The following is a 21,365-nucleotide window of genomic DNA, read 5'->3' on the forward strand; positions in this document are numbered from 1 at the left end:
ATAGTAAATATAACAATATAAACAGATCATGATCATCATCTAAAGAGCTTATAGAAAGAATTAAAAACACAAAAAAAAGTTTTGTTAATTTTAAAACAGGGTGAATTAAAATGGCTAAAGTGGAAAAAGCATAAAGTACAAGTATATACATATCCAAAAAACTACTCATGGAGTCTGATAAGGTATGCACATCTAAATTTATGTACCGATTAGAAAGTACAGTGTTTGTTAGTGGTTATATAACCAGGGGAAGGGGACAAGGGGAAGGAGCCCTCGCTACTGCCACAGACACAGGTGCTACAATCAGGGGAGGTTACTGAACAACAATGTAGAAAAAGGACCCCTATAGTGAGAGCACTCAGCGGCTGGTGATACTGATAATTACTAGGCAATAGACGTACTGACGTACTGACGTCACAGGTGACGACTTCCGAGACTCTCCGGTTCGTCACTTCCACATACCGCTGTAAACTGTATCACTCCTTCCCTTCGTGGAGGGACAGTCCGGTACACAGACTTCCACAGTCTGTGCTTCCAGGAGGGGGGACTGTAGCGATATATTTGCCACAAGGGCTATTGATCTACATTGTATCGAGTTACAGCACAGTGTTAGACGTGGCAGTCGGAGACACTGTTGCAGACACAATTCAGTCTGCTTCACTGTCCAGCTGCGCAGTGTGTATGTGCTGTCTGCTGTTTACACCTTCACCATCACAATTGTTCAGTGATTATACGGGCTATGTTTGTTAGTGGTTAGCAATATTTATTTTTAATTTTTAATTTCTCTGAAATAGTTCTGAAAATTTAGTACAAATTGCAAAATAATATACATGTTATGCATCAAGGTCGATTTTTTTTTTTTTAGTACTTAAAAAAAAAAGTAATGTATTTGCAAGATGGGGCCTGCACTGATTTGGTTGCTACTTCTGGCAGATCTACGTTGGGAGAGCAGAAAGGTACCCACAAAATGTCATCAGAATCGGTCAAGGCGTTTGGCCTGTGGAGAGAGAACGCACAAACAAAAACACAAACACACAACCAAAGAGGTCGCAAAGTCTAGTAGAAGTCTTCACTTCGCTCACTTATCCAGTTAACCAACTGTTTCAAAATAGGACACAGTTTACAGTACATGCAAACATGCGTTCTGTTCAGGTATTGGTCAAGATTTACTAAATGCTGCCAAATTAAATGTGCCATTAGATAGGTTCTTTAAGGCAGGGGAGCGCAAATTGCCTGCTTCTCTTCCCCTCCCTCCCCTCCCCCCCCACCCCGTTTTTTTCTGGCGATTTCTAACGTCACGACACCATGGCAATGCGACGTCACGTGATCCCCACACCGTGTTGCCATGGCGATGTGCCGACAGAAGCTGCCAGAGACAAGGTCAGGGAACCTACAGAGGCCTCGCACTGTCCCCCGGCATTTAATAAAAATGTTGTGGGGAAGAGCGCGGTGTCTAAGCGCAGCACCCAGAAATTTTTGCAACACCGATTTTGCGCACCCGCCTTAAGGCTCAGCACCGATTAGGAAGTACAGCCTATTTTTCCAAGTAGCCACGGTCATATGCTTCTATAAGGAAAAAATGCAGAGCACTGCCAAAAACTAGGAGGCAATCGTGAAAATAAAAATTATTTCTTGAATAAACAGATCATAATAGACCCCTTGATATCACCTTGATAAACAGCGTGCTGCCCAAAACGCGTAGGTGTGTTGCTGCTCAAGGGGTCTGTTATAATCCGTGTATTCAATAAATCATTTTTATTTTTCTATGTTGGCCCCCTCCTAGTTTTTGGCAGTGCTCTGCCTCCCCCCCCCCCCCCCCCCCAATTTTTGCTTGCCTAAACCATTGGACAGATCTAGCACGCCGTTTGGAAGCCGCATTCTGGACTTCACGGAGAGAACGATGGAACTTACTGAGTGAGGCATTCCACATTGAGTTTTCTTTATGTGTCATCTTACAATAAGACACAGTATGTACTTATAGATATGTGCTAGTTAGCACTAGGTACTTAGTTCCTTAATCCTTGCTGGGCTGCTGATAAACTATATTATTCATTGAAGTTTTCCTGCAGTGTGTTTTATAAGTCATAAGGATACAATTACCCCTTGAAGCACCGGCTGTTACCGATTTCTATGCTTCCATTAGGAGACAGAGCAGAAACATGGTGTTGAAAGCAACTGATTCATGCATTAAAACGCAGATACTTTGATGAATGCCATAGTATAAAACATTGAATATTCACTTGTGTAAATTAGAATCGGCTAATGTTGTTTACTAGTATGGATATATGTTCTAAAATAATATTCTGTTTAGGAGTAACAGAAAAATTATACATCAGTTTCTTTTCTTTTATTTTTTTATTTGTATAACAAGTTCAATATTTATCCAATCATGCACACTTAACTGTCCTGAACAACCCAGCATTTGTAAGTCAGAAGTGGCAGTACTTGTCACCAATGTAATGCATGAGAAGCCAGAGTCATTTTCTTATCTAGATTGCATTTAGATTACTATCATTTTATTGATGCAGTCATGAACCCTCACATAAAAGGTACTTTCCTTTACAAAGACAACTGTTCTGTTAAACTGCTTGAGTGATTCACACAAACTAATTCCCCAAGCCGCAGCTTAACAAGGGCCATCAAAATGACCATATGTATATATTTTTTTTTAACGTGTCCTGAAGACAATGACCCTTCACAAAGTATGTACTTATTATATGAATTACCTTTATTTGTATTGAGCATGTAATCAAATTGAAGACCAATTCTAACTCTCCTTTAACCCATAGAAATAGTCAGCGTTTGAGTGTGTCCTTGTTAAAAGCTGCAGATCTTATATGGCATTTACTTGCGTGCCAAAATGAGGCTAGCTTTCTGGACAATCTTAAATTAAAAAACAAAAAAAGGGCACACACACACCGCATTGCCTGGACCAACTGCTTTCACATTACTGCAATCCAAAATACTCTGCATGGCTGTTTTAAGCATAGATACCTTATTGTGCAATAAAACTACTTTTAAACACATTCATTCATAGCGTTATACATATCTCCCAAATTAACTTCAACCTTGTGATTCTTCATAGTGGGCATAGCCACTAGCGTACGTTCTTCCTAAATTCAAGTGACTAAATGGTTCTGCGACCTCTGAATCAGAGTCCTTTTCACCATCCTCATCACCCTCTTCATCGTCCTCGTCATCATCCTCATCGTCCTCGTCAAAGTCATCGTCGTCGTCCTGGTTTCCACCAGACGCTAGATTTTTCCAGTACGCATCATAGCCAGAAGCGCCGTTTCCTTCTCCCTCATCGGTCCCGCTCTGCCTGCCAAACTTCAGGGAGCGTGCTGAAGAGAGAAGACAGTGATTGGCTTGGTACTGCTGCATGTTCAGCTATCCTCTGTAGCAGGGGTGCGCAAACGTTTGAAGCTGTGCCTCCCTGCCTGCTACCCCCTTACCTCTTTGGTCGGCGTCATATGGGTCATGTGACTGTGCGTTGCCATGGCGACTGCACGTGACGTCACACCAGCCATTTGAATCCCGGTAAGTAGAGTTGCAAAAGCCTCACGTGATCCCCCGGCATTTCATTTTAATGCCTTGGGGACGAGCGTGGGGCCTCTGCAACCACCGCGCCCCCCCCCCCTGAAAAATCCCACGCCCCTCAGTTTGCGCCCCTCTGCTCTGTAGGATTATACATTGTCTCAGCTACTTTCTTTCTGCTATGCTCCTTCTGATAAGACTATAAATTGTGCTTTGGGAACAGGAGTAAAGTAAAGAATACAATTCCTTCAGATATAAATTATTTTAAAAAAAGGCGAAGGATCATTAGAATATTATGAAATGTAAAAAAGGAGGAAAAAAGTAATTTGTATTGAACATCTGGAAAATAATCTGCTACGGTTTCAGCATGCACACGAGACAACGTTTAAAGACAACAATCAACGTCATTACTTGACATGCTCAGGTCCTTGGTCTGCTGAGTTTCATGTCCACATTTAGGACAGGGGGGCTCTTTTCCTTTCTCAGTCTTGAAAACTTTGCTTCGAGCGTGATCATCACAGAAGCAGGCCTGTACAGAGATATAAATGGGGAAAATTTACCACGCAGCGTGCTTGTCAAATTTTTCATTCGCTGTTGAATATTCAACCTCAAATTTAGCATGGAAGCTTTCAAGTGAATGTACCCAAACCCACTGCTGTACCTGCATCACCCTCCCTTTTCATAATTCGATCAGAAAATGTTAAAACATTCGATTCATTTGCGTATGTCTGCACAAATTGCCCCCAATGCAGACATTCGCACCTTCGCAGGGGACGCAACACACACAAAAAAGGTGAAGGTGCCCATATATTTAGATTGAGGCACGAATTTTAGTGCCTGCAAATAAACGCCATATTCGCGGTGAAGTCGAATGTCTGAATAATTCGCGCAGCTCTACCCAGCGCAAAAATAAAATAAAAAAAAAAACACATTATAATTGATCTGAAAAATAAGTAGATTAGTCAATTCAAACTTTACTTCATAAATGACAGCCTTCTCTTTCAAATGAAACATACAAAGAGATCAGCACATTCACATGCCTCAAACAGCTCTCCAACCCTGCCTTTCCCCATTATCTCTTAGCAAACACTACTTCCACTGCAGCCACCGATTCGGTGCAAATGAGCACTCACAGCATGTCACGTTTTGCGCCTTGTCCAGTTCAACATGGGCCCCATATAGTTGATGTCTGCTGCATTACACAGCTTTTCAGCACAGCCCTCACAGACAGCTGTTCCGGCGCTCTGGCTCTCACCAGTGCGAGGTTGGTTACTGGCTATGCAATGTGAAGCTGGAAGTCGGTATAACCAGACACAAAACAACTTGTGGTGACAAAAACCCTCCACCATACAGTGCACAGCAAACATCTCTAACCCAGGCTGTGCTGAAAAAGCGGTGTAATACGGCAATCATGAGAAGTAAAAAGTGCCCATTTGCATGTCATTACCCAGAATCCCTCGCTGCAGTGGAAGCATTGTATACCCAGGGATAATGGGGAAAGGCAGGGTTGCAGACCTGTCCGACATACAAATGTACCCACAAGCGGTATGTTTGTTTGAGGTACACTGTACAGAGGAGGGTTGTCATCACTTTTTCACCCACCATTACTGATTCTCACTGAGGCTTTAAAGATGAAGCCTTGTAAAGGTTTGTATGTACAGAACAGTTGCGCATACGGTTAAAAAACATTGTGACTCAGCTTTTTACCTTGCAACGTAGGCACGAGTGCTGTCCTAAACGATTGCACGAAATACCTGTTGCAAAAAAATGCAAATGCATTAATGAAACTAGCAGCAATATGGAGCGTGAACGCCAAGTGTTTGATACTTTGGTTAAACTGGAAATGTATATTCAAGACATTAGAAGTCATACATTTTGGTGATAGATTTATGACCTTAATTGTAGCACAGGAATTTAAATAAGCGATTCACTATTAGTAATGGTGCTTACTAGGGTTGCCCCTTGCCCCCCTGGCTTTTGCTCTATGGAATCTCAGGCAAGCTATACCAGATACAAGTCAGGATACTTCAAGTATTAGATTGTAAGCTCTTCGGAGCAGGGCCTCCTCTTGCGAAATGTTACTTTTATGTCAGAAGCACTTATTCCCATGATCTGTTATTTGTATTATTTGTTATGTATATGATTGCCACGTGTATTACTTCTGTGAAGCGCTATGTACATTAATGGTGCTATATAAAGACACACACACACACACACACACACACACACAATGGGTATATTAGAATACAAGATAACATTGTTTACAGAGATTGTATTGACATTAATAATTCGCTTAATTGCCCTCCCTAATCTGTTTCATGTGTATTGTATGTCTTTATTTATAAAGCGCCATAAATGTACATAGCGCTTCACAGTAGTAATACATGTTGTAATCATATAAATAACAAATAATATAAATAACAGGTCATGGGAATAAGTGCTTCAGACATAAAAGTAAAATTAAGGAAGAATAGTCCCTGCTCTGAGGAGTTTACAATCTGATTGGTTAATTCTCACATTTCAAAATGAACCATTTCAATTGTATAGCTGGCAAGCCATTAAACTTTAATAAATTCATTCCGATTTTTAAATTGTACTCAGGAGCATTGAAATATTTAAGATTAATAGGTCACCCTATAAACAGCCTATAAAACCTAAAATTTCCAGATTGTTAAAAAATTATTTACGCAAATTACAAGACTGGAAAGATTTTGCTGTTTCTTGATGTATATGCAATGCAGGCATTAAAATGAACGTCCTTCCTAAATTACTCTATTATTTTCAAAGTCTCCCTGTTCGGAACCCTACAACCGAGTTAACTAACCTTAAAACATAATTCAATATATTTTATTTGAGGCCATTGAAGACCCCAAATCCAAAACTCAATATTGCAGGTGGCCTAATTGTATCAAATTCTAAAAATGCAGCTCAATTTGGTCTGCCGATTTCTTGGTTCATGAACCCTGGTGAAAAAATAAAAATAAATAAGACAGGTGGGTATTGAATTCACTATTTGCAAACCAAGCAGGTTGCAAGACGCATTACGACACTATAACTAAGGGGTGCGAAAACTGGGGGGGGGGAGCAAAATTCTGTGTGTGGGAGTGGGGACGGCAGTGGTTAAAGAAGCCTCGCGCTCTTCCCAAAGGCATTTAAATGAAATACCGCGGGAGCGGTTAAGGCCTCTAAGTTCCCTTACCTTGGCTCCGGCGGCTTCTGCCATGGCAACGTGACGTCAGAACGCCGGAGACAAGGTAAGAAGGGTGGGGCGGGAGTGTGAGAGGGGGGTAGGGGGGAGGCTATGGAAGAGCCGGCAGGGGGGGTGGGGGGGCGCGCAGGGGAAAAAGTTTGCGCCCCGCTGCCAGAACTAACCATATATATGTCAGCAGGACATTTTGAACACACACTTTGATCTCAAACTTTGTAGTAATCTTAGCGTTTCAGATTAGATTACAACAGTTTAACACATTTATGAGCTATGAAGGAATATATATATATATATATATATTAATGCATATGAACCTGCCGCAGTGTATCTGGTGCTTGTTGTCATAATAGTGACATCAATTTAATTAACATCAGTTGATTGTCTACATTGAGCTTCTTATATATTGTTAATCTACATAACAGACCTACAATTGTTCACATTTTCATGAGGATTGAGCAAGAAATATATAAAATATGATGAAAAACAAAAGGGGTCCCTTTTTTCCTGAACACAGTGTGTATACACACACACACACACACACACACACACACACACACACACACACACACACACACGCACACCTTTTGGCATGCCTTACTGGAAGCGAAAGAGTTAAAGATGTCACAAGGCAATGAGTTTTAAAGCCCTAAAGTTCTATAGGAGGCAGAAGAGGCACGGAAAAAGGTTCTGAAAGGTAACAACGGTCACTGGAATAAATACTTACATTTATAGTCCTCTGATTCCAATACCTGGCAGCTGGCTTGGTGTTCAAACTGGTCATCTTCACAGAGGAAGTTGTGGCAAAAAGAGCAGCTGAATATTCTGCCACCTGCACAAAAACCACAAAATGGAAATCATGGACACAATGAAGTGTTGTGATAGTTATTCTTCTGTACTGCCACCCACCGTTCTATAACATTCCATTTAGTGAGCATCTGACGTCATTCTGTGGCACTAGCATCAAATAAATTATCAAACATATATATATTTATATATATATATATATAGTCCCTAGTTAAGACCTATGTAGTTGTACACAACATGTCAGATGACAAAATATATTGGGGCAATCTAAATGTAGCGGGGCACAATGAAAATATGTCCTTCCTCGCCAAACTGGCTTCCATAGAAAGATTCAATAAGCCTTAGAGCAACTGTTTCATGTATTTGTACCATGTGAAAAATGAATATGCTTAGCATTCTCTGGGAACATTAGGTTCAAGCGTACCAGCTAATTTTGTTTATCCGTTTTGACGAATGTAGGCTCCGTAATTAGTGTGCAAACAAAGAAGAAAGCTTGGAAGACTGAAACAGTATTATTATTATTATTATTAAAACACTTTCGATAAAAAGGTTTGGAGATTCTTTTTGACAAACTTTGCTTACAATGGAAATGTTTAAAGTTGTTACCATTTATTCAAAAATACTTGTACGTGTCAGAAAGTTTCTAAAACAGGTCATTGGTCTTATCCCTTTAGTACAAAGTAGGACTGCCTCTTTCAAGAGAGTAAATGGATATAACAATACTCTCCTGTGTGAGCCAGGATACACGGTGATATGTTACAATATGTATCCCTCCAAGCAACTGTGAAACAAATATGAAACTACAGTAAGACAAAAAAAATAATAAAGTGAATGGAGCCATTTCATTGCCGTTAATTTTAAATCGGTCAGATTTTGTATGGAGAACTGAACATGGATTAATTGCCACTGGTAGAGCGAGGCCATTAAGAACACCAAATGACTGTTTTGTGAATTAACAATTGATTCAAACTGTGCCCAAGTACATTTTGTTTTCTACCTTTATTGACCAATGCATCATATTCATAGAACACGTAGACTTGTGTTTTTTAATCACAGTGCCACTGCTTCATTAAACAAATCTAACCATGCCAAAAGCAAAGGTGTGGCTTCTTATAGTTTTTGGGAAATTAATTTGATTTTTTAGGTGCCTCAAAACGGCATATTTTATCCTCATCTTACCCTGTCCTTATAAAGAGAGGAGTGTGTGTGTGTGTGTTTTTGTATGTGGGGAGAGGGTGTGGGATGGGGGATGGGGGGTGGGGGGATGGGGAGGGAGCAATTGCTGGTATTAGACATAAGGGAAATCCAACTCCTCCCAAGTCTTAGCTCACCATGTTTACATAGCAACTATAAAAAAAAGTATCTAAAATTACTTATAGCTGTCAGATTTGGGTATAAAAAGTTATCAACCAGATACAACCCCTTAAACATGGCACTACCACTAGTCTCTTTGGTCCTGGGATGGATAGGCCCCTTTACACACTTTTTTGTTTATTTAATTTCTAGGCATAGAACGTGTAACAAACTCATACTTTGTTATTGTCAATCCCTGTGATGTATACTGTCCAAGTATGCCAAATTTGAAATGTTATTCCTGCTTGGCATGTACACAAGCCAAGTAAGAAATGTGACATTCATGCTATTTAAGGCCTCGTTGGTAGTAGGGCCGGTAGTGCGCGCGCGAAACCTGCACTGCCGGCATCGAGAGGTGACAGGGAGGCGTGGCCGTGACGTCACGTGGGTGGTTCGCCTCCATTGGCTGAACCGCTTACGTGAAGCGGCAGTCACGCAGGGAAAACAATTTTGGAAATCTTTTTAAATATCGCGGGCCTGGACGCAGCGGTCGCGCACCTTCATTGATCTGGTTATGTTTCTTTCTGTGGCACGCACGCCACCATTATAATCACAGCCTACTATTTGACTGGTGTACGCACAAACTAAAATATGCATTTGAGCTATTCTTACTTAGCATGTACACAACCTAACTGAAATACCCCGGTATGGGGGTTCTCAAACTGTGGACCCCAAATGCGTATGCGGTGGTCTTCAAAACTTACTTCACACTCCTCTCACCAACATCCTGCGCAATTGCTATCATACTTTTGCAATATGTTTATATGTATATACAGATGTATCTAAGAATGTACTGATGTACAGGGCTGTGTGTAATTATGATGGTCCTTCAAAATGATTATTAATAGCGCAGTGGTCCTCTATTACAAAAAGTACCGGCTCTGATCTAATTACTACTACTACAGTAGTAATGCTGATATATGGTAGCAGGCAAGCACTAAATCATAAATTGTGCAACCAAACCAAACTCGAATGATTAGTACAGCTTGTAGTATTTATGAGTCTCTTAACTTTAATTAATGAGGGGCAAATTCAGCCACCTTTGATAATGCCCTACAATTAATCTAGACATTGGCTGGGATTTATGAAAGCATGATGCTGTGTATCTCGCCCGCTCTGGAGGTTAACTGCCATACAAGTCATTGCCAGAATGGGTGCGATACTCTGCATCGGGCTTTTATAAATTACAGCCAATCTGTCTTATACCAGGGGTGGCCAGCTCCAGGTCTCAAGGGCCACCAATAGGTCAGGTATTAGGGATATCTCTGCTTCAGCACAGGTGGCTCAGTCGTTGCGACTGCACCACCTGTGCTGAAGCAGGGATATCCTTCAAACTTGACCTGTTGGCGGCCCTTGAGGACTGGAATTGGCCACCCCTGTCCTATACCATCATCTTGCAACTGAAGTCCAACAACTCACCGTGATCCCAGAGGCTTCTTTCACATTCAATGCATTCTGCATCAGCCAGGGGACAGGTGCATGCGTGGGTACTCAGACACTTCCTGCCATGGCACACCCAGGCTTCACAGAAATCGCAGATTGCACCCTGCAAGCATAGAGACAACGTTATCTCAGCGGCAAACAGCATCTCCAACAACGAACGCCATCTGACCTGCTTTTTACATCTACGGTTCTCCGAGCATCCCTAAAGGGTTCCCTGCAATTGTCAGGTCACGTGAAAATTGAGAGCAGATGCATTGTAAATTCTTCTTTATTTGGTACAGACGTGCTATTAGAGGGGGTTGGGGTTCCTTAGGCTACATCCCCGCTGGCGCAGAGCGTGCTGTGCGCTCGGTGCTTGCCGCTTTTACTTATTGCAGTCTTTATGTGGAAGTCCCCGCTCATGCGGTGCGCGCTTGTGCTCGGGCATGCACGCTCACCCAAGCTTGGCGCTTGAGCAGACAAAAAAAAAAAACTGACTTTGAAGCGCGCTCAACTTCCCCGCAATGCCTCCTGTCCGCGCTTGCAAAATAGGCAGGACACCCGGCGCTCATGCTTAGAGAGTTGGTGACGTCACAGGTTTCAAGCATGAGCGTGGTCAGCGCCAGCGGGGAAGCAGCCTTACAATGCATCTGATCTCAGACGCGCTATTAGAGAGGATTGAGGCTCCTTACAATGCATCTGATCTCAGACACGCTATTAGAGAGGGTTGGGGTTTCCGCAGAACTGCACAATATAATTATAGGGTTCCTTAACCAAAAAAAGGTTGACAACCATCGATCTACACATTCACAGACACCAGAATGCTCAACTCCATCAATACGAGCTCTTTAAACAGAATACCACAAGGCAGATTGCAAACATATAGAGAAAGTCACCATGACATTAATTAATACCACAATAAACCATTTACAGAATGAATGTTTTTGTTCTGTCCACAATAGCGATCTGGAAATGAAGTGCAGTGAAGACTAATTCCGTTCAAATGTTGATGTTTGGGCAGGAATGCACTTCACTACAAATGTCTCATGAAAGATGTGCCAACTGCTTGTACCAATACATTTCCCTTCAAGAAAAATCTCAAGTGGCTTTTAATTAGAATAGTTGAAGAAAGTTTAGAAGGAGCCCACAGAAATGTAGCAGGATGCACAAAAGAAATGGAAAGCATTTTGTAAGCACATAAGCATGCACCCAAGTGCCTAACTGTTCATCCTGCTTTGTTAGGCCTACATTCACTACAGGGTGCAGGGTTTTTATCACAGCCAAACTCCCATTCAAATGAATTAAAGCCGCAATCCAAGTAAGTGGACCACTTTTTAATTATTATTATTTTTTTTTACATAGAATTCAAGTTGGGGGTCTCTGGAGCTGAACTCCATTAATTTCAACTCTGGGGACCCCCTGCTTCTTGAGATACTTACCCCGTAGGGGGTGCTGGTAGTAGGTTCAGCTGGGTAAATGGGGTTCTAGTAATGGTGGTGCACAAAGCTCCCGCGTCCCTTGGGTCAATAGGAATCGGCGACGTCATACGGTGCAGCTTCATACTAGCCCGCGTGACAAGGACCTTTAAACGGCCCTGTGATACCGATACAGACCTCCAAAGGGGGTATCTCGGGAAGCAGGGGGTCCCCGGAGCTGAAATTAATGGGGTTCAGCTCTGGAAACTCCCTGCTCCAATCCTATGTACAAAATAAAAATAAACAGTCCACTTGGATTGCGGCTTTAATTCACTGAAATGGGAGTTAGGGTGTGATAAAAACCCTGCTCCCTGTAATGACTGTAGACCTAATAAAAGCAGGATGAAATGTATATGTTTTATGTTTGCATTCTGCTTTTCTGTAAGCCCCCTTATGTTGAAAGAGCTCGTATCGAGGGAGCTGAGCATCATGGTGTCTGTGAATGTGTAGATGTAAAAACCGGTCCGACTGGATTGCTGCTTTAAGACGTGCTAAAGCTTCCTTCAGTGAATCTTGGCGTGCATCTGCTACAATTTGGTATGCAGAGAGCACCCTCTGCTGGTCATATGGTGAAAATAGTCAGAGAAAGTACTTCCTTTATCAAGTGTACAGGCATACCCCGCATTAACGTACGCATGTATGTAAAGCGAAAATGTACTTAAAGTGAAGCACTACCTTTTTCCCACTTATCGATGCATGTACTGTACTGCAATCGTCATATATGTGCATAACTGATGTAAATAACGCATTTGTAACAGGCTCTATAGTCTCCCCGCTTGCGCACAGCTTCGGTACAGGTAGGGAGCCGGTATTGCTGTTCAGGACGTGCTGACAGGTGCATGCGTGAACTGCCGTTTGCCTATTAGGCGACGTGTACTTACCCGCGAGTGTCCTTAAAGTGAGTGTCCTTAAAGCGGGGTATGCCTGTAGACTTCAGTGAAAATAGCACCAAATCCGTATCGGATTCAGTTGCGTGTAATATATTATACTGGACCAACTTAATTTCATATTTTCACATCCAATTCAAATGTAAATAGTATTTTGGATTGTGACACATTAAGAAAGGAAATAGGTTGGCTGCTTGACTTTAGGACTATCCCCTATAAATTTGGGGGCTGTGCTTTTACTCCCACAGTAAACTCTGGATCTCATTAATGGCTCCCAACTACTAAGAACCCTTGATGCAGAAATTTGATATTTCTGTCATTATTTATTTCCAAACATTCAGCAACTTATTTGAACTTACTATTTGACTATGTCTGTTTATTACCAGTAATAAAAAGATTCAACATTTTCTCAATGCAAAATGAGAAACAGAAAAAAAATAGCAAAATCACATTGGGAATTATTTATCACGTTTGTGTTCATTTCACCTTCATGTACAAGTGCTATCGGATGTAAGCAGTTACCAGTCATGTTTCTTACATCTGATAGCAAGCTTTAACAGCATCAGACATCAGAAAAAAGGACCTTTTTCTGTCTATTCTGTGTATTAAAGCTGCAGTTCAGTCTTTTTTTTTTATTTTTTTATTTTTTACTTTAATAGTTTCATGTGGGCAATCTCTAATTACCTAAAGAACTGTATAGCTGCAGGTCAATTCGTTCTCCATGTATTGATAGACGAAATTTGGTGACATAATTAGTGAAGGGATCTGTTTTTCTTCTGCTTCTGTCTCTCAGTGGAAGCTCATGAATATTCATGAGCACTCCTGCACTGACATGTGCTAGAGGGAGGGCAGGGCTGACAAAGGGGTGTGCCAGGGCTTGTGACAGGACATGAAGGGGCAGTGCCTTAGCAAATGGCTGTTAAAATAGAATACAAGAAAATTGGTCTTTCAGAGTTTTTTTTAAAACCAGAAAATGCTAAAAGTGTTTTTTCTTACTACAGAACTGATTTATTAAAAAAAACACACATGAAAGATATTGACTGAACTGCAGCTTTTACATGGCACCATCCTCTATCTAGAACTGGTATATTTAATTGTCGCAATGAGAAAAACAGAATCGATTTAAGACAAAAAATAGTTGAAACATGCTACTATATTATACTAGGAAACTCCTCACTGAACAAACTACTGTACATTGTTCACTTAATAGGAAATGACTTGATGCACTAATGCTAAAAAGGACTTATGGCCAGTAAGGGAATTAAAGGGAAAACACCCATTTGCAACACCCGGCACAGTCTCCCATTATCTGGCTCAATTGGTTAACCATAAAATAGTACTTGTTACAATAACATTTCAGTGCACTGAAAAAGCGTTGCTTCTGAATTAAATAATATTTTACAATGTTGTGTGGCACAATGTAAGACATTACCTGCGATTACAACCTGAACAACAGTGATGGTTTGATGCTCACTTTGTAACCTTTTCATGTTAATGCTAAAGATGCTGTCACTAGAACAATATTATTAGGTCTTGGATACTTACCACCATTGACATACCAGTGCTGTACACACCGGCGTGTCTAATGACACAGTCGGAGGACTTCATCATACATTTTGTTTTCCCTGAGAAAGGAAATGGGATACAGAGTCACAACATTTTCAGTAACGTCGGTTGATACATTACAATCTTTAAAACAAACACTTCCAACAGTGGCGTCCGTAATACGTCCAGTCTTTCATGTAAACACAACAGTAAATCACAGGATTATGGGTCGTGGAGTCAACTGCCAGCAGTTTTCCATGTGACTGCTGGTTAACCAAAGTGTATATTTCTAATGTGACGGAAACGTCCTCATCCATCTACTGCCCAAACCCTGAAGCCTCCAGGACTCGGATGTAATTATAAACGCAAAACAATAAAAGGGACTTCCTCTATCCTCCGAAACAGCTGATGAGGCCGTTTTCAGGCTTCGGTGCATATAGAATAAGACTTTGGTGCTCAATCCAAATGCTAGAACGGTTAACAAGACACAAAAATGTGCAAATCCTGTGTAATGAGATGTCAATGTGTAATATCAGACTTGTCACTAGCACATATTTCACCTTAGCAGTCTGATAAATAATTACTGAGTTTACAGTAATATTTTACCAGATCATCCAACTAATAGCTCTTTTTAATTAGTTTGTTAAATGTTGGCTGATAAGAGTAATTAATAATGTGAGCATACGGTATAAAGCAGGAATGTAGGGCCATATATGTCCCTACCACTGGAGGGCCACAAGCAAAATATACAGTGTTTGGCTAAGATTTACAGATCTGTTTTAATAATTATTTTTTTTACATATGTTTATAGTAGAGCTGTGCTGAAATTGATTAATAACATCCATCTCAGGTGCAATCATTCTGAGGATTTATGTGTTGCTGTGGTTTAAAAACCCCTTCGCAGAGTACCGATGTCTGCACAGCAGCAATAATTTGTTCTTTTCAAAGCAGCTAGTAGCGGCTCAAGTTTGTGCGCTATGTATTTAAACTGTTACTAAGCAGAATAATGTTATGACATGTGGAAATATTCATGTCAGGAGCTCCTGAAATCGGGGGCAGAGTATAAATAACCAATGAAAACGGGTTCCTAGACTTCAATGGCTGTGCTTGTGCCACTTACCACATTGCGCACACATAATCAGCTTCTGCACAGAACTGCAGAAATAGCAGAAGGCCCGGTTCTTCTGCCGCCTTCATTTTGTATGTAAAAGAAGAAATTATATATTTCATAGTGGCAGAAATTGACAAGCTGAATAAAATATGATTGAATAATAAAAGCATCATATTTACCTTTGGCATTTGTCACACTCCTATATAAAAAAAAAGAACACACAGAAATATATAAGAATAGGATGAACATTTGCATGACGTGCCCTTAAACGCGTTTACTAAGGTTGCACTTTAGGTTCTATAGAATAATAATCCCACCGTGACAATGAGCACACTGCAGTGTTATATGTCCAGAGGTAGTTATAAGCCCCCTCAAAATCAATAAAACAAAAATGTACAGTAGCCCCAGGAAATATTATCCCTAGTAGGACTTAAATATTTTGTTATAGCCTTTTACAACTTGTCGTAATGAGACAAGTTATTATGGCAGTCAGGGGAGCAATAGCTATAAATATTGCAGAGCTTCAATTATGCCTCTTGGAAAAAAAAAAGGAAAAAAATAAAAGAAAAAGGTCATGTGATCGATACAATCGGGTAGGGGAAAAAAAGAAGGAATTGTCTGATCTCCAACAGAGAGTGCTTTTTGCCCCTGACAATTCACACTAAAAAAATATATTTTTTAAATCCTGGCAGGACACAGTATGAGACCAGAGGGAGAGGGGACATCAGAATGGGCAGGGGGTGATAGAGAAGAGAATACAAAAAAAGGAACAAAATAAGAATTTGTTGTATTTACTTTCAATCACATTTTTTACAGTGATCATATATTTTTGTGAGCCAGGTGATATTCCGGGTGGCTTGTGCAGAGTCAGTGTATTTTTCCAGCCCTGGATAGAATCACACTATGAAAAGGAATACACTGTGACCACAGCATAGTATGGTGTCCCAAATAATAATTGCTGTTTCAGTTACTATTTAGATTCATGTTGGTATTCTGCACGAGAGACCTGTGGTATGACCTCAGATATATAAACGTCAAATTCTTAAATGCAGGAAGCTTCATTTTTAACCGCAACTTTCTAGATCATGCGATATGCACTCCCTCTCCCCCTCAACTAGGTGTCCCTCAGAGCTGCAAGAAGCAGAATTCATCAAGGTTCAAATGTTTAATAAAAATAAATGGACATACTGTATGTATTAAGGCTAAAGTGGTTCAACTCTGAAGTACAAAAAAAAACTGTGCCACACGTATCAAAGAAAAACAAAATCCCATCGACACCTGTAGAAGTTTCTTTAGCAACATATGGAGCAATGCTTTTGCCCCAGAATTGCCACTTTTGGCTTGATACATGCTTCCCCCCTCCCCAAGAGAGTTAGTTTTGGGGAACATTGCTGCTTTAAAATGTGCCTCGTCCACAGTTTTCCAAACCGGAGACAGATTACAGAAGCAGGTTGAAAATTGCCAGTTACAGATTTATGTTTATTGTGCGGAATTCTTGCCACTACATCAGAAATGATAGCAGCAATTTCAAGAGGGCTCACTCCTCAACCTCATGTTCAAGCGCCTGTGACATTGTTTTAAGCAGTTAAGCATGTCAAATCCCTTTATATCTCCACTACAGAAAGTAGCAAAGCCGGTTTATTTCAAACCCTCGACAAAACCCAGACTTAAATTTAGCACAGCAGGCAAGAGGATACGTAAAAACACCCCTATTATTCATGGAAATAACCAATGTTTTGTACCAAACTGTTTGGAACTGAAATGCAGGTTATTTTCATGCAGCACACAGTGTAGTTGTTTGATTTAACCTCTTGCTTACTGCCTGCATTTCTTATAATGTATTTTTCATCTCATGGCTGAGTGGTGTGTTACTGCAGAAATGTGTATTTACTTTTGCTGTATGTCATTTCTATTAATTAAATGTAGTCAAACTATTTCGTTTAAGAAATCTGAATGTCTAAAATGTTTACATTTTAGACATTTAATTTATAAAAATATTTTACCAGAAAAACAAAACACTTTTTTTCAAGTCTGTCATGGGCACAAATCATTACCATTTAGTTAGACCATTTAGGCTGCGCTTATAGTGACAGCGAAAGCGACGTCCCATCAAAACAAATGCATTGCCGCGGTCGCGTGCGCTTATAGTAAGTGATGCGACGGCTTGGTCGCGATCGCCGGCACTATAAGCGTAGCCTTAGGGCTGTTTTATACTGCGTGCACGCGCGGCAGTTTTAGTTGGCTGAGGTTAGTCAGCCATTCTATAATGGTGCCGCGTGCACGGCAGGCGGCGTGGAACCGGCCGACGGGGGGTGGGGGGTAAGATGGTGAAAATAAAGCATTTGTGCCGCTACCGCCGCTGAAATGTGTGTGTGTGTGTGTGTGTGTGTGTGTGTGTGTGTGTGTGTGTGTGTGTGTGTGTGTGTGTGTGTGTGTGTGTGTGTGTGTGTGTGTGTGTGTGTGTGTGTGTCAAGTTGAATAAATAATTATTTTTATTGTGCAACGGTTTTTTTTATTTGAAAAATATTATGTAATCATTATTAACACACACGCACGCACGCACGCACACACACACACACACACGCACGCACGCACACTCTATAGAAAAGCCCTTAGACTGCAACATTTTAGACATTCAAATTTCTTACAACTAAATTCTTAAATCTAAAATGTAGAGACTTTTTCTAAATCAGGGTGTAAAACCAATATTCATGTAAAACATATGGATACTTAGATTGTAAGCTCTTCAGGGCAGGGACTCCTTTTTCTAATGTGTACGTTAATGTATGAAGCTCTTATAATAATAATAGCATGTTCTTGTATAGGGCTGCTAGTTTTACGTAGCGCTTTACAGAGACATTTTGCAGACACAGTCCCTGCCCCGTGGAGCTTACAATCTATGTTTTTGGTGCCTGAGGCACAGGGAAATAAAGTGACTTGGCCAAGGTCACAAGGAGCCAGTGTCAGTGTCTTTACTCAGTGAGTCACTCCTTCTCCCTATTCCTATGATATCATGTGTGTTACTGCTGTAAAGCGTCATCTACATGGATGGCGCTATATAAAGATATACATACATATTTTATATATTTCTAATATTTACTTCTCTGCGGCCTTCTCAAAACCATGGGGCAGTTTCCATCTGTCTAGAATGGAAAATGTGAAGCCTATATACCCAATTGCTAAATGATCCTTTAAACAGAATATAAAAATAAGTTACCATGGAGGCATTACAAGGGTGTTTCGCCAGGTCCACATGTCCTCGAGTCGCTCTCTGCTGCTTTTCCCTCTCTTTGCGGTTTTCTGCCTTCTTTCGGGCACCGGTCTTCTTTTTAGGCATTTTTTACACGCTGCCGAAAAAAAAGGGGGAATTTTATACATACACGTCACTAAAATGTAAGTCTTACTTAACTGCTTCACTGCCAGAAAACCTTGCCTTTTCCTGGCCTATAGTATTGATATTTTGGTATGTCCCTGATCTGCAAGTCCTGTTTTAAAAGAATTACCCACTGGCCTGTAGTATTGATATTTTGGTATGTTTGAATATCAAAAGGTGTTTTTTTTTTTGTTTTGTTTTTTAAATGTGTGCTGCTAATTGACCAACTGGTACAAGCTGATTTATTGGGGAGGGGGAGGGTCATGTGACTGCTTTAGCTCTATAAAACCAATACCACCCCTGCATTTGCATTATATAGTGAGCCTTTTAAGTGAGCATATATAGTTAGACTATAGTTTGCCTAGAGGTGGCGGGGGATTTCATCTATCTACTAACGCTTCTACTCAAGGCAACAAACGGTGAGCTTATATGACCACACTATGATCCTATGCAAACACCCTCTAGAGTGAGGAGCAGGCTCGTGGTTCGTGTGTCCTATTAACTAAGGACTGTCTGGTTTGCATTACTCCTGATTTGCCTCCTCTCTTTGCTGTTCTCTGGTGTTCTCAGTTGTTGCTAGTTCACTAATACATTGTAGCTGATTGCATGTAGTTTGTCCCTGAATATATCTATACAAAAGTTAAACTGTGGATTTATTTTGCCAATTAGTTTAGGGATATTGTATGTGTATTTAATTAGAATATTAATTAGAATTTGTGGCGGGTCTTCTATTGTTTTTACTTAGGGTCAGTTCTGTTGTTGTGGGTTCTGGGGCTAGGGAAGTACCCTCTTGTTCCCTTGGGACTGAGGGGAACAGGCCTGACGAAGGGACAAGTCCCGAAATGTTGCCCCCTATACTCCCCCGTTGTAACCCACTTTTTTTGTTTTCTTTGTTCCCCTTCCACCATTCACCTCACCTTCCCTTCGTTGTCCCATCCTACTTATCCTTTATCCCTTATCCTCCTGTACATCCCACGTATGGCCCTACCTATATGTTATCTGTTCTCCTAGTGTGGCGTTGTCAGTTGTTTGACTTATTTGTGCACTGATTACATTTTCAAATTGGTTATATACCAGTTACTTTGTATAATTTATTAGGGTGTGCTGGATTTTCTTCAGTACTTTACATGATCCTATGCTTGTTTGCATGCACAATTTAACCCCCAGCCTTTTACAACTTATTTCACTACAGCCTCACCCGACACTGACTGCACACAACTACCTCCTACACTACTATTAACTCGGCCCACTGCATAGACCCAAGCATTGCAATGCAGAAAAACATTTGACAAGGCTAAGGCACGGCCCTGCTGTTTAGTCTGCATACACTTGGCTCAAAACCGCTCCATGCAGCATTACCTACCTCTGGCATAATGAACCTGCTTTTTACCTCCACTTTGTTCTTTCTCGTGGCCTCATGGAAATGTTACTCTCTCTATCCACTACAAACTCCCCCCTCCTTTTCCACGCCCAACATCACCATACACCCTGGATTACTCAAAAGCCTTGCACTCTCTACTGAATGTTGGTTGAGAACCCTGAAAACCAGCACACCAACCACCGCACACTCAAATGGCAAACATCATAAAGTAACCACTTGCACACAACTACTCAAATTTCTACTCATACTATTACTCTCTTTAGCAGGTAATATTGAACCTAACCCAGTCCCTCCCATTACAACTCTGTCCCATAACCCAGAGAATACCCCCTTCAAATTCCAAAAAGGGCTATCTGTCGCCCATATAAATATCCGGAGTCTGCTGCCTAAATTGGATGAACTAAGAGCATGGTGCCTTATGCATAAACCAAAAGCCATTGTTCTTAGAGAATCATGGCTAACTCCTAAAACCCTGATGCACATATTGCCATTCAGGGATACTCCACTTCTAGGAGAGATAGGTCAAAGAGAGGACGAGTGGTGTTATTTTATATTGCAGACACTTTACAATTTACACTGTTAAATTGCCCCCCAAGCCCATCCTCTTTTGAAATCCTAGTTGGCAGAATATGCCTCCCCTTTTCTAAGCCCATCTTGCTTGCTGGCATCTACCGCCCCCCTAGAACTCCTCTACAATCCCTGACTGATATCACCCAGTTTCTTGGCTCCATTTCCTCTCTGAATGAGAAGAGTGAGCTGCTAGTTCTTGGGGATTTTAACTTCAATTGGCTTGACCCTAAAAACCACAAAATCCAGATACAAATCAAATCGCTTAACCTATCGCAACTCATTTCCCAACCCACACGGATAAACCTGAAACCACACAACCATTCCTTGCTTGACTGGATTCTCTCCTCAAATCCCAGCGGAATCCAATCCTCTGGCATCCTTCCTGACATTTTCAGTGACCATGCAATAGTGTACTGTGTAAGGAAAATTAAACCGTCCCAATCAAGCCATAAAGTTCTCCTCACTAGAACATTTAGAAACTTTAACCCACAACAGTTTCTGGATGACCTTACCAACTGCCCTTGGCACAGAATCGATTTAATTCCTGACCCTGATTCTGCGCTCGACTATTTCCAATCAGAGTTCTTAAAACTCTGTGATACCCATGCTCCACTACGCAGAATAAGGGTACGGTGTGCCCACCTTCCATGGGTTACACCTGACCTTATAGCACTCTACCAGTTATGGGATGCCTTGTGA

The 21,365-nt window shown here is 41.0% G+C and overlaps 1 protein-coding gene across 5 annotated transcripts in view; it reads right to left on the bottom strand.

Annotated features, from left to right (window-relative positions):
* Positions 1–2,336: 2,336 nt before the first annotated feature.
* The window catches only part of ZNF330 (zinc finger protein 330), a 28,653-nt gene continuing 9,624 nt past the window's right edge, over positions 2,337–21,365 (bottom strand). For 4 of the 5 annotated variants that reach the window (XM_075614772.1, XM_075614736.1, XM_075614764.1 and 1 more), the window contains exons 2-10: positions 18,560–18,689; positions 15,522–15,541; positions 15,352–15,422; positions 14,232–14,311; positions 10,322–10,448; positions 7,470–7,574; positions 5,245–5,291; positions 3,949–4,066; positions 2,337–3,344 (exon numbers count right to left, since the gene is read on the bottom strand). In XM_075614772.1, the coding sequence (XP_075470887.1) occupies positions 3,064–3,344; positions 3,949–4,066; positions 5,245–5,291; positions 7,470–7,574; positions 10,322–10,448; positions 14,232–14,311; positions 15,352–15,422; positions 15,522–15,541; positions 18,560–18,679 (969 nt within the window). In that variant the 5' untranslated portion in view covers positions 18,680–18,689 and the 3' untranslated portion in view covers positions 2,337–3,063. Of the gene's footprint in view, positions 3,345–3,948; positions 4,067–5,244; positions 5,292–7,469; positions 7,575–10,321; positions 10,449–14,231; positions 14,312–15,351; positions 15,423–15,521; positions 15,542–18,559; positions 18,693–21,365 lie in introns of all 5 variants that reach the window. The other variant, XM_075614754.1, reaches the window with a different exon arrangement.

The sequence above is a fragment of the Ascaphus truei genome, chromosome 1 (assembly GCF_040206685.1).
Source record: "Ascaphus truei isolate aAscTru1 chromosome 1, aAscTru1.hap1, whole genome shotgun sequence".
In the NCBI taxonomy this organism is placed as follows: Eukaryota; Metazoa; Chordata; class Amphibia; order Anura; family Ascaphidae; genus Ascaphus; species Ascaphus truei.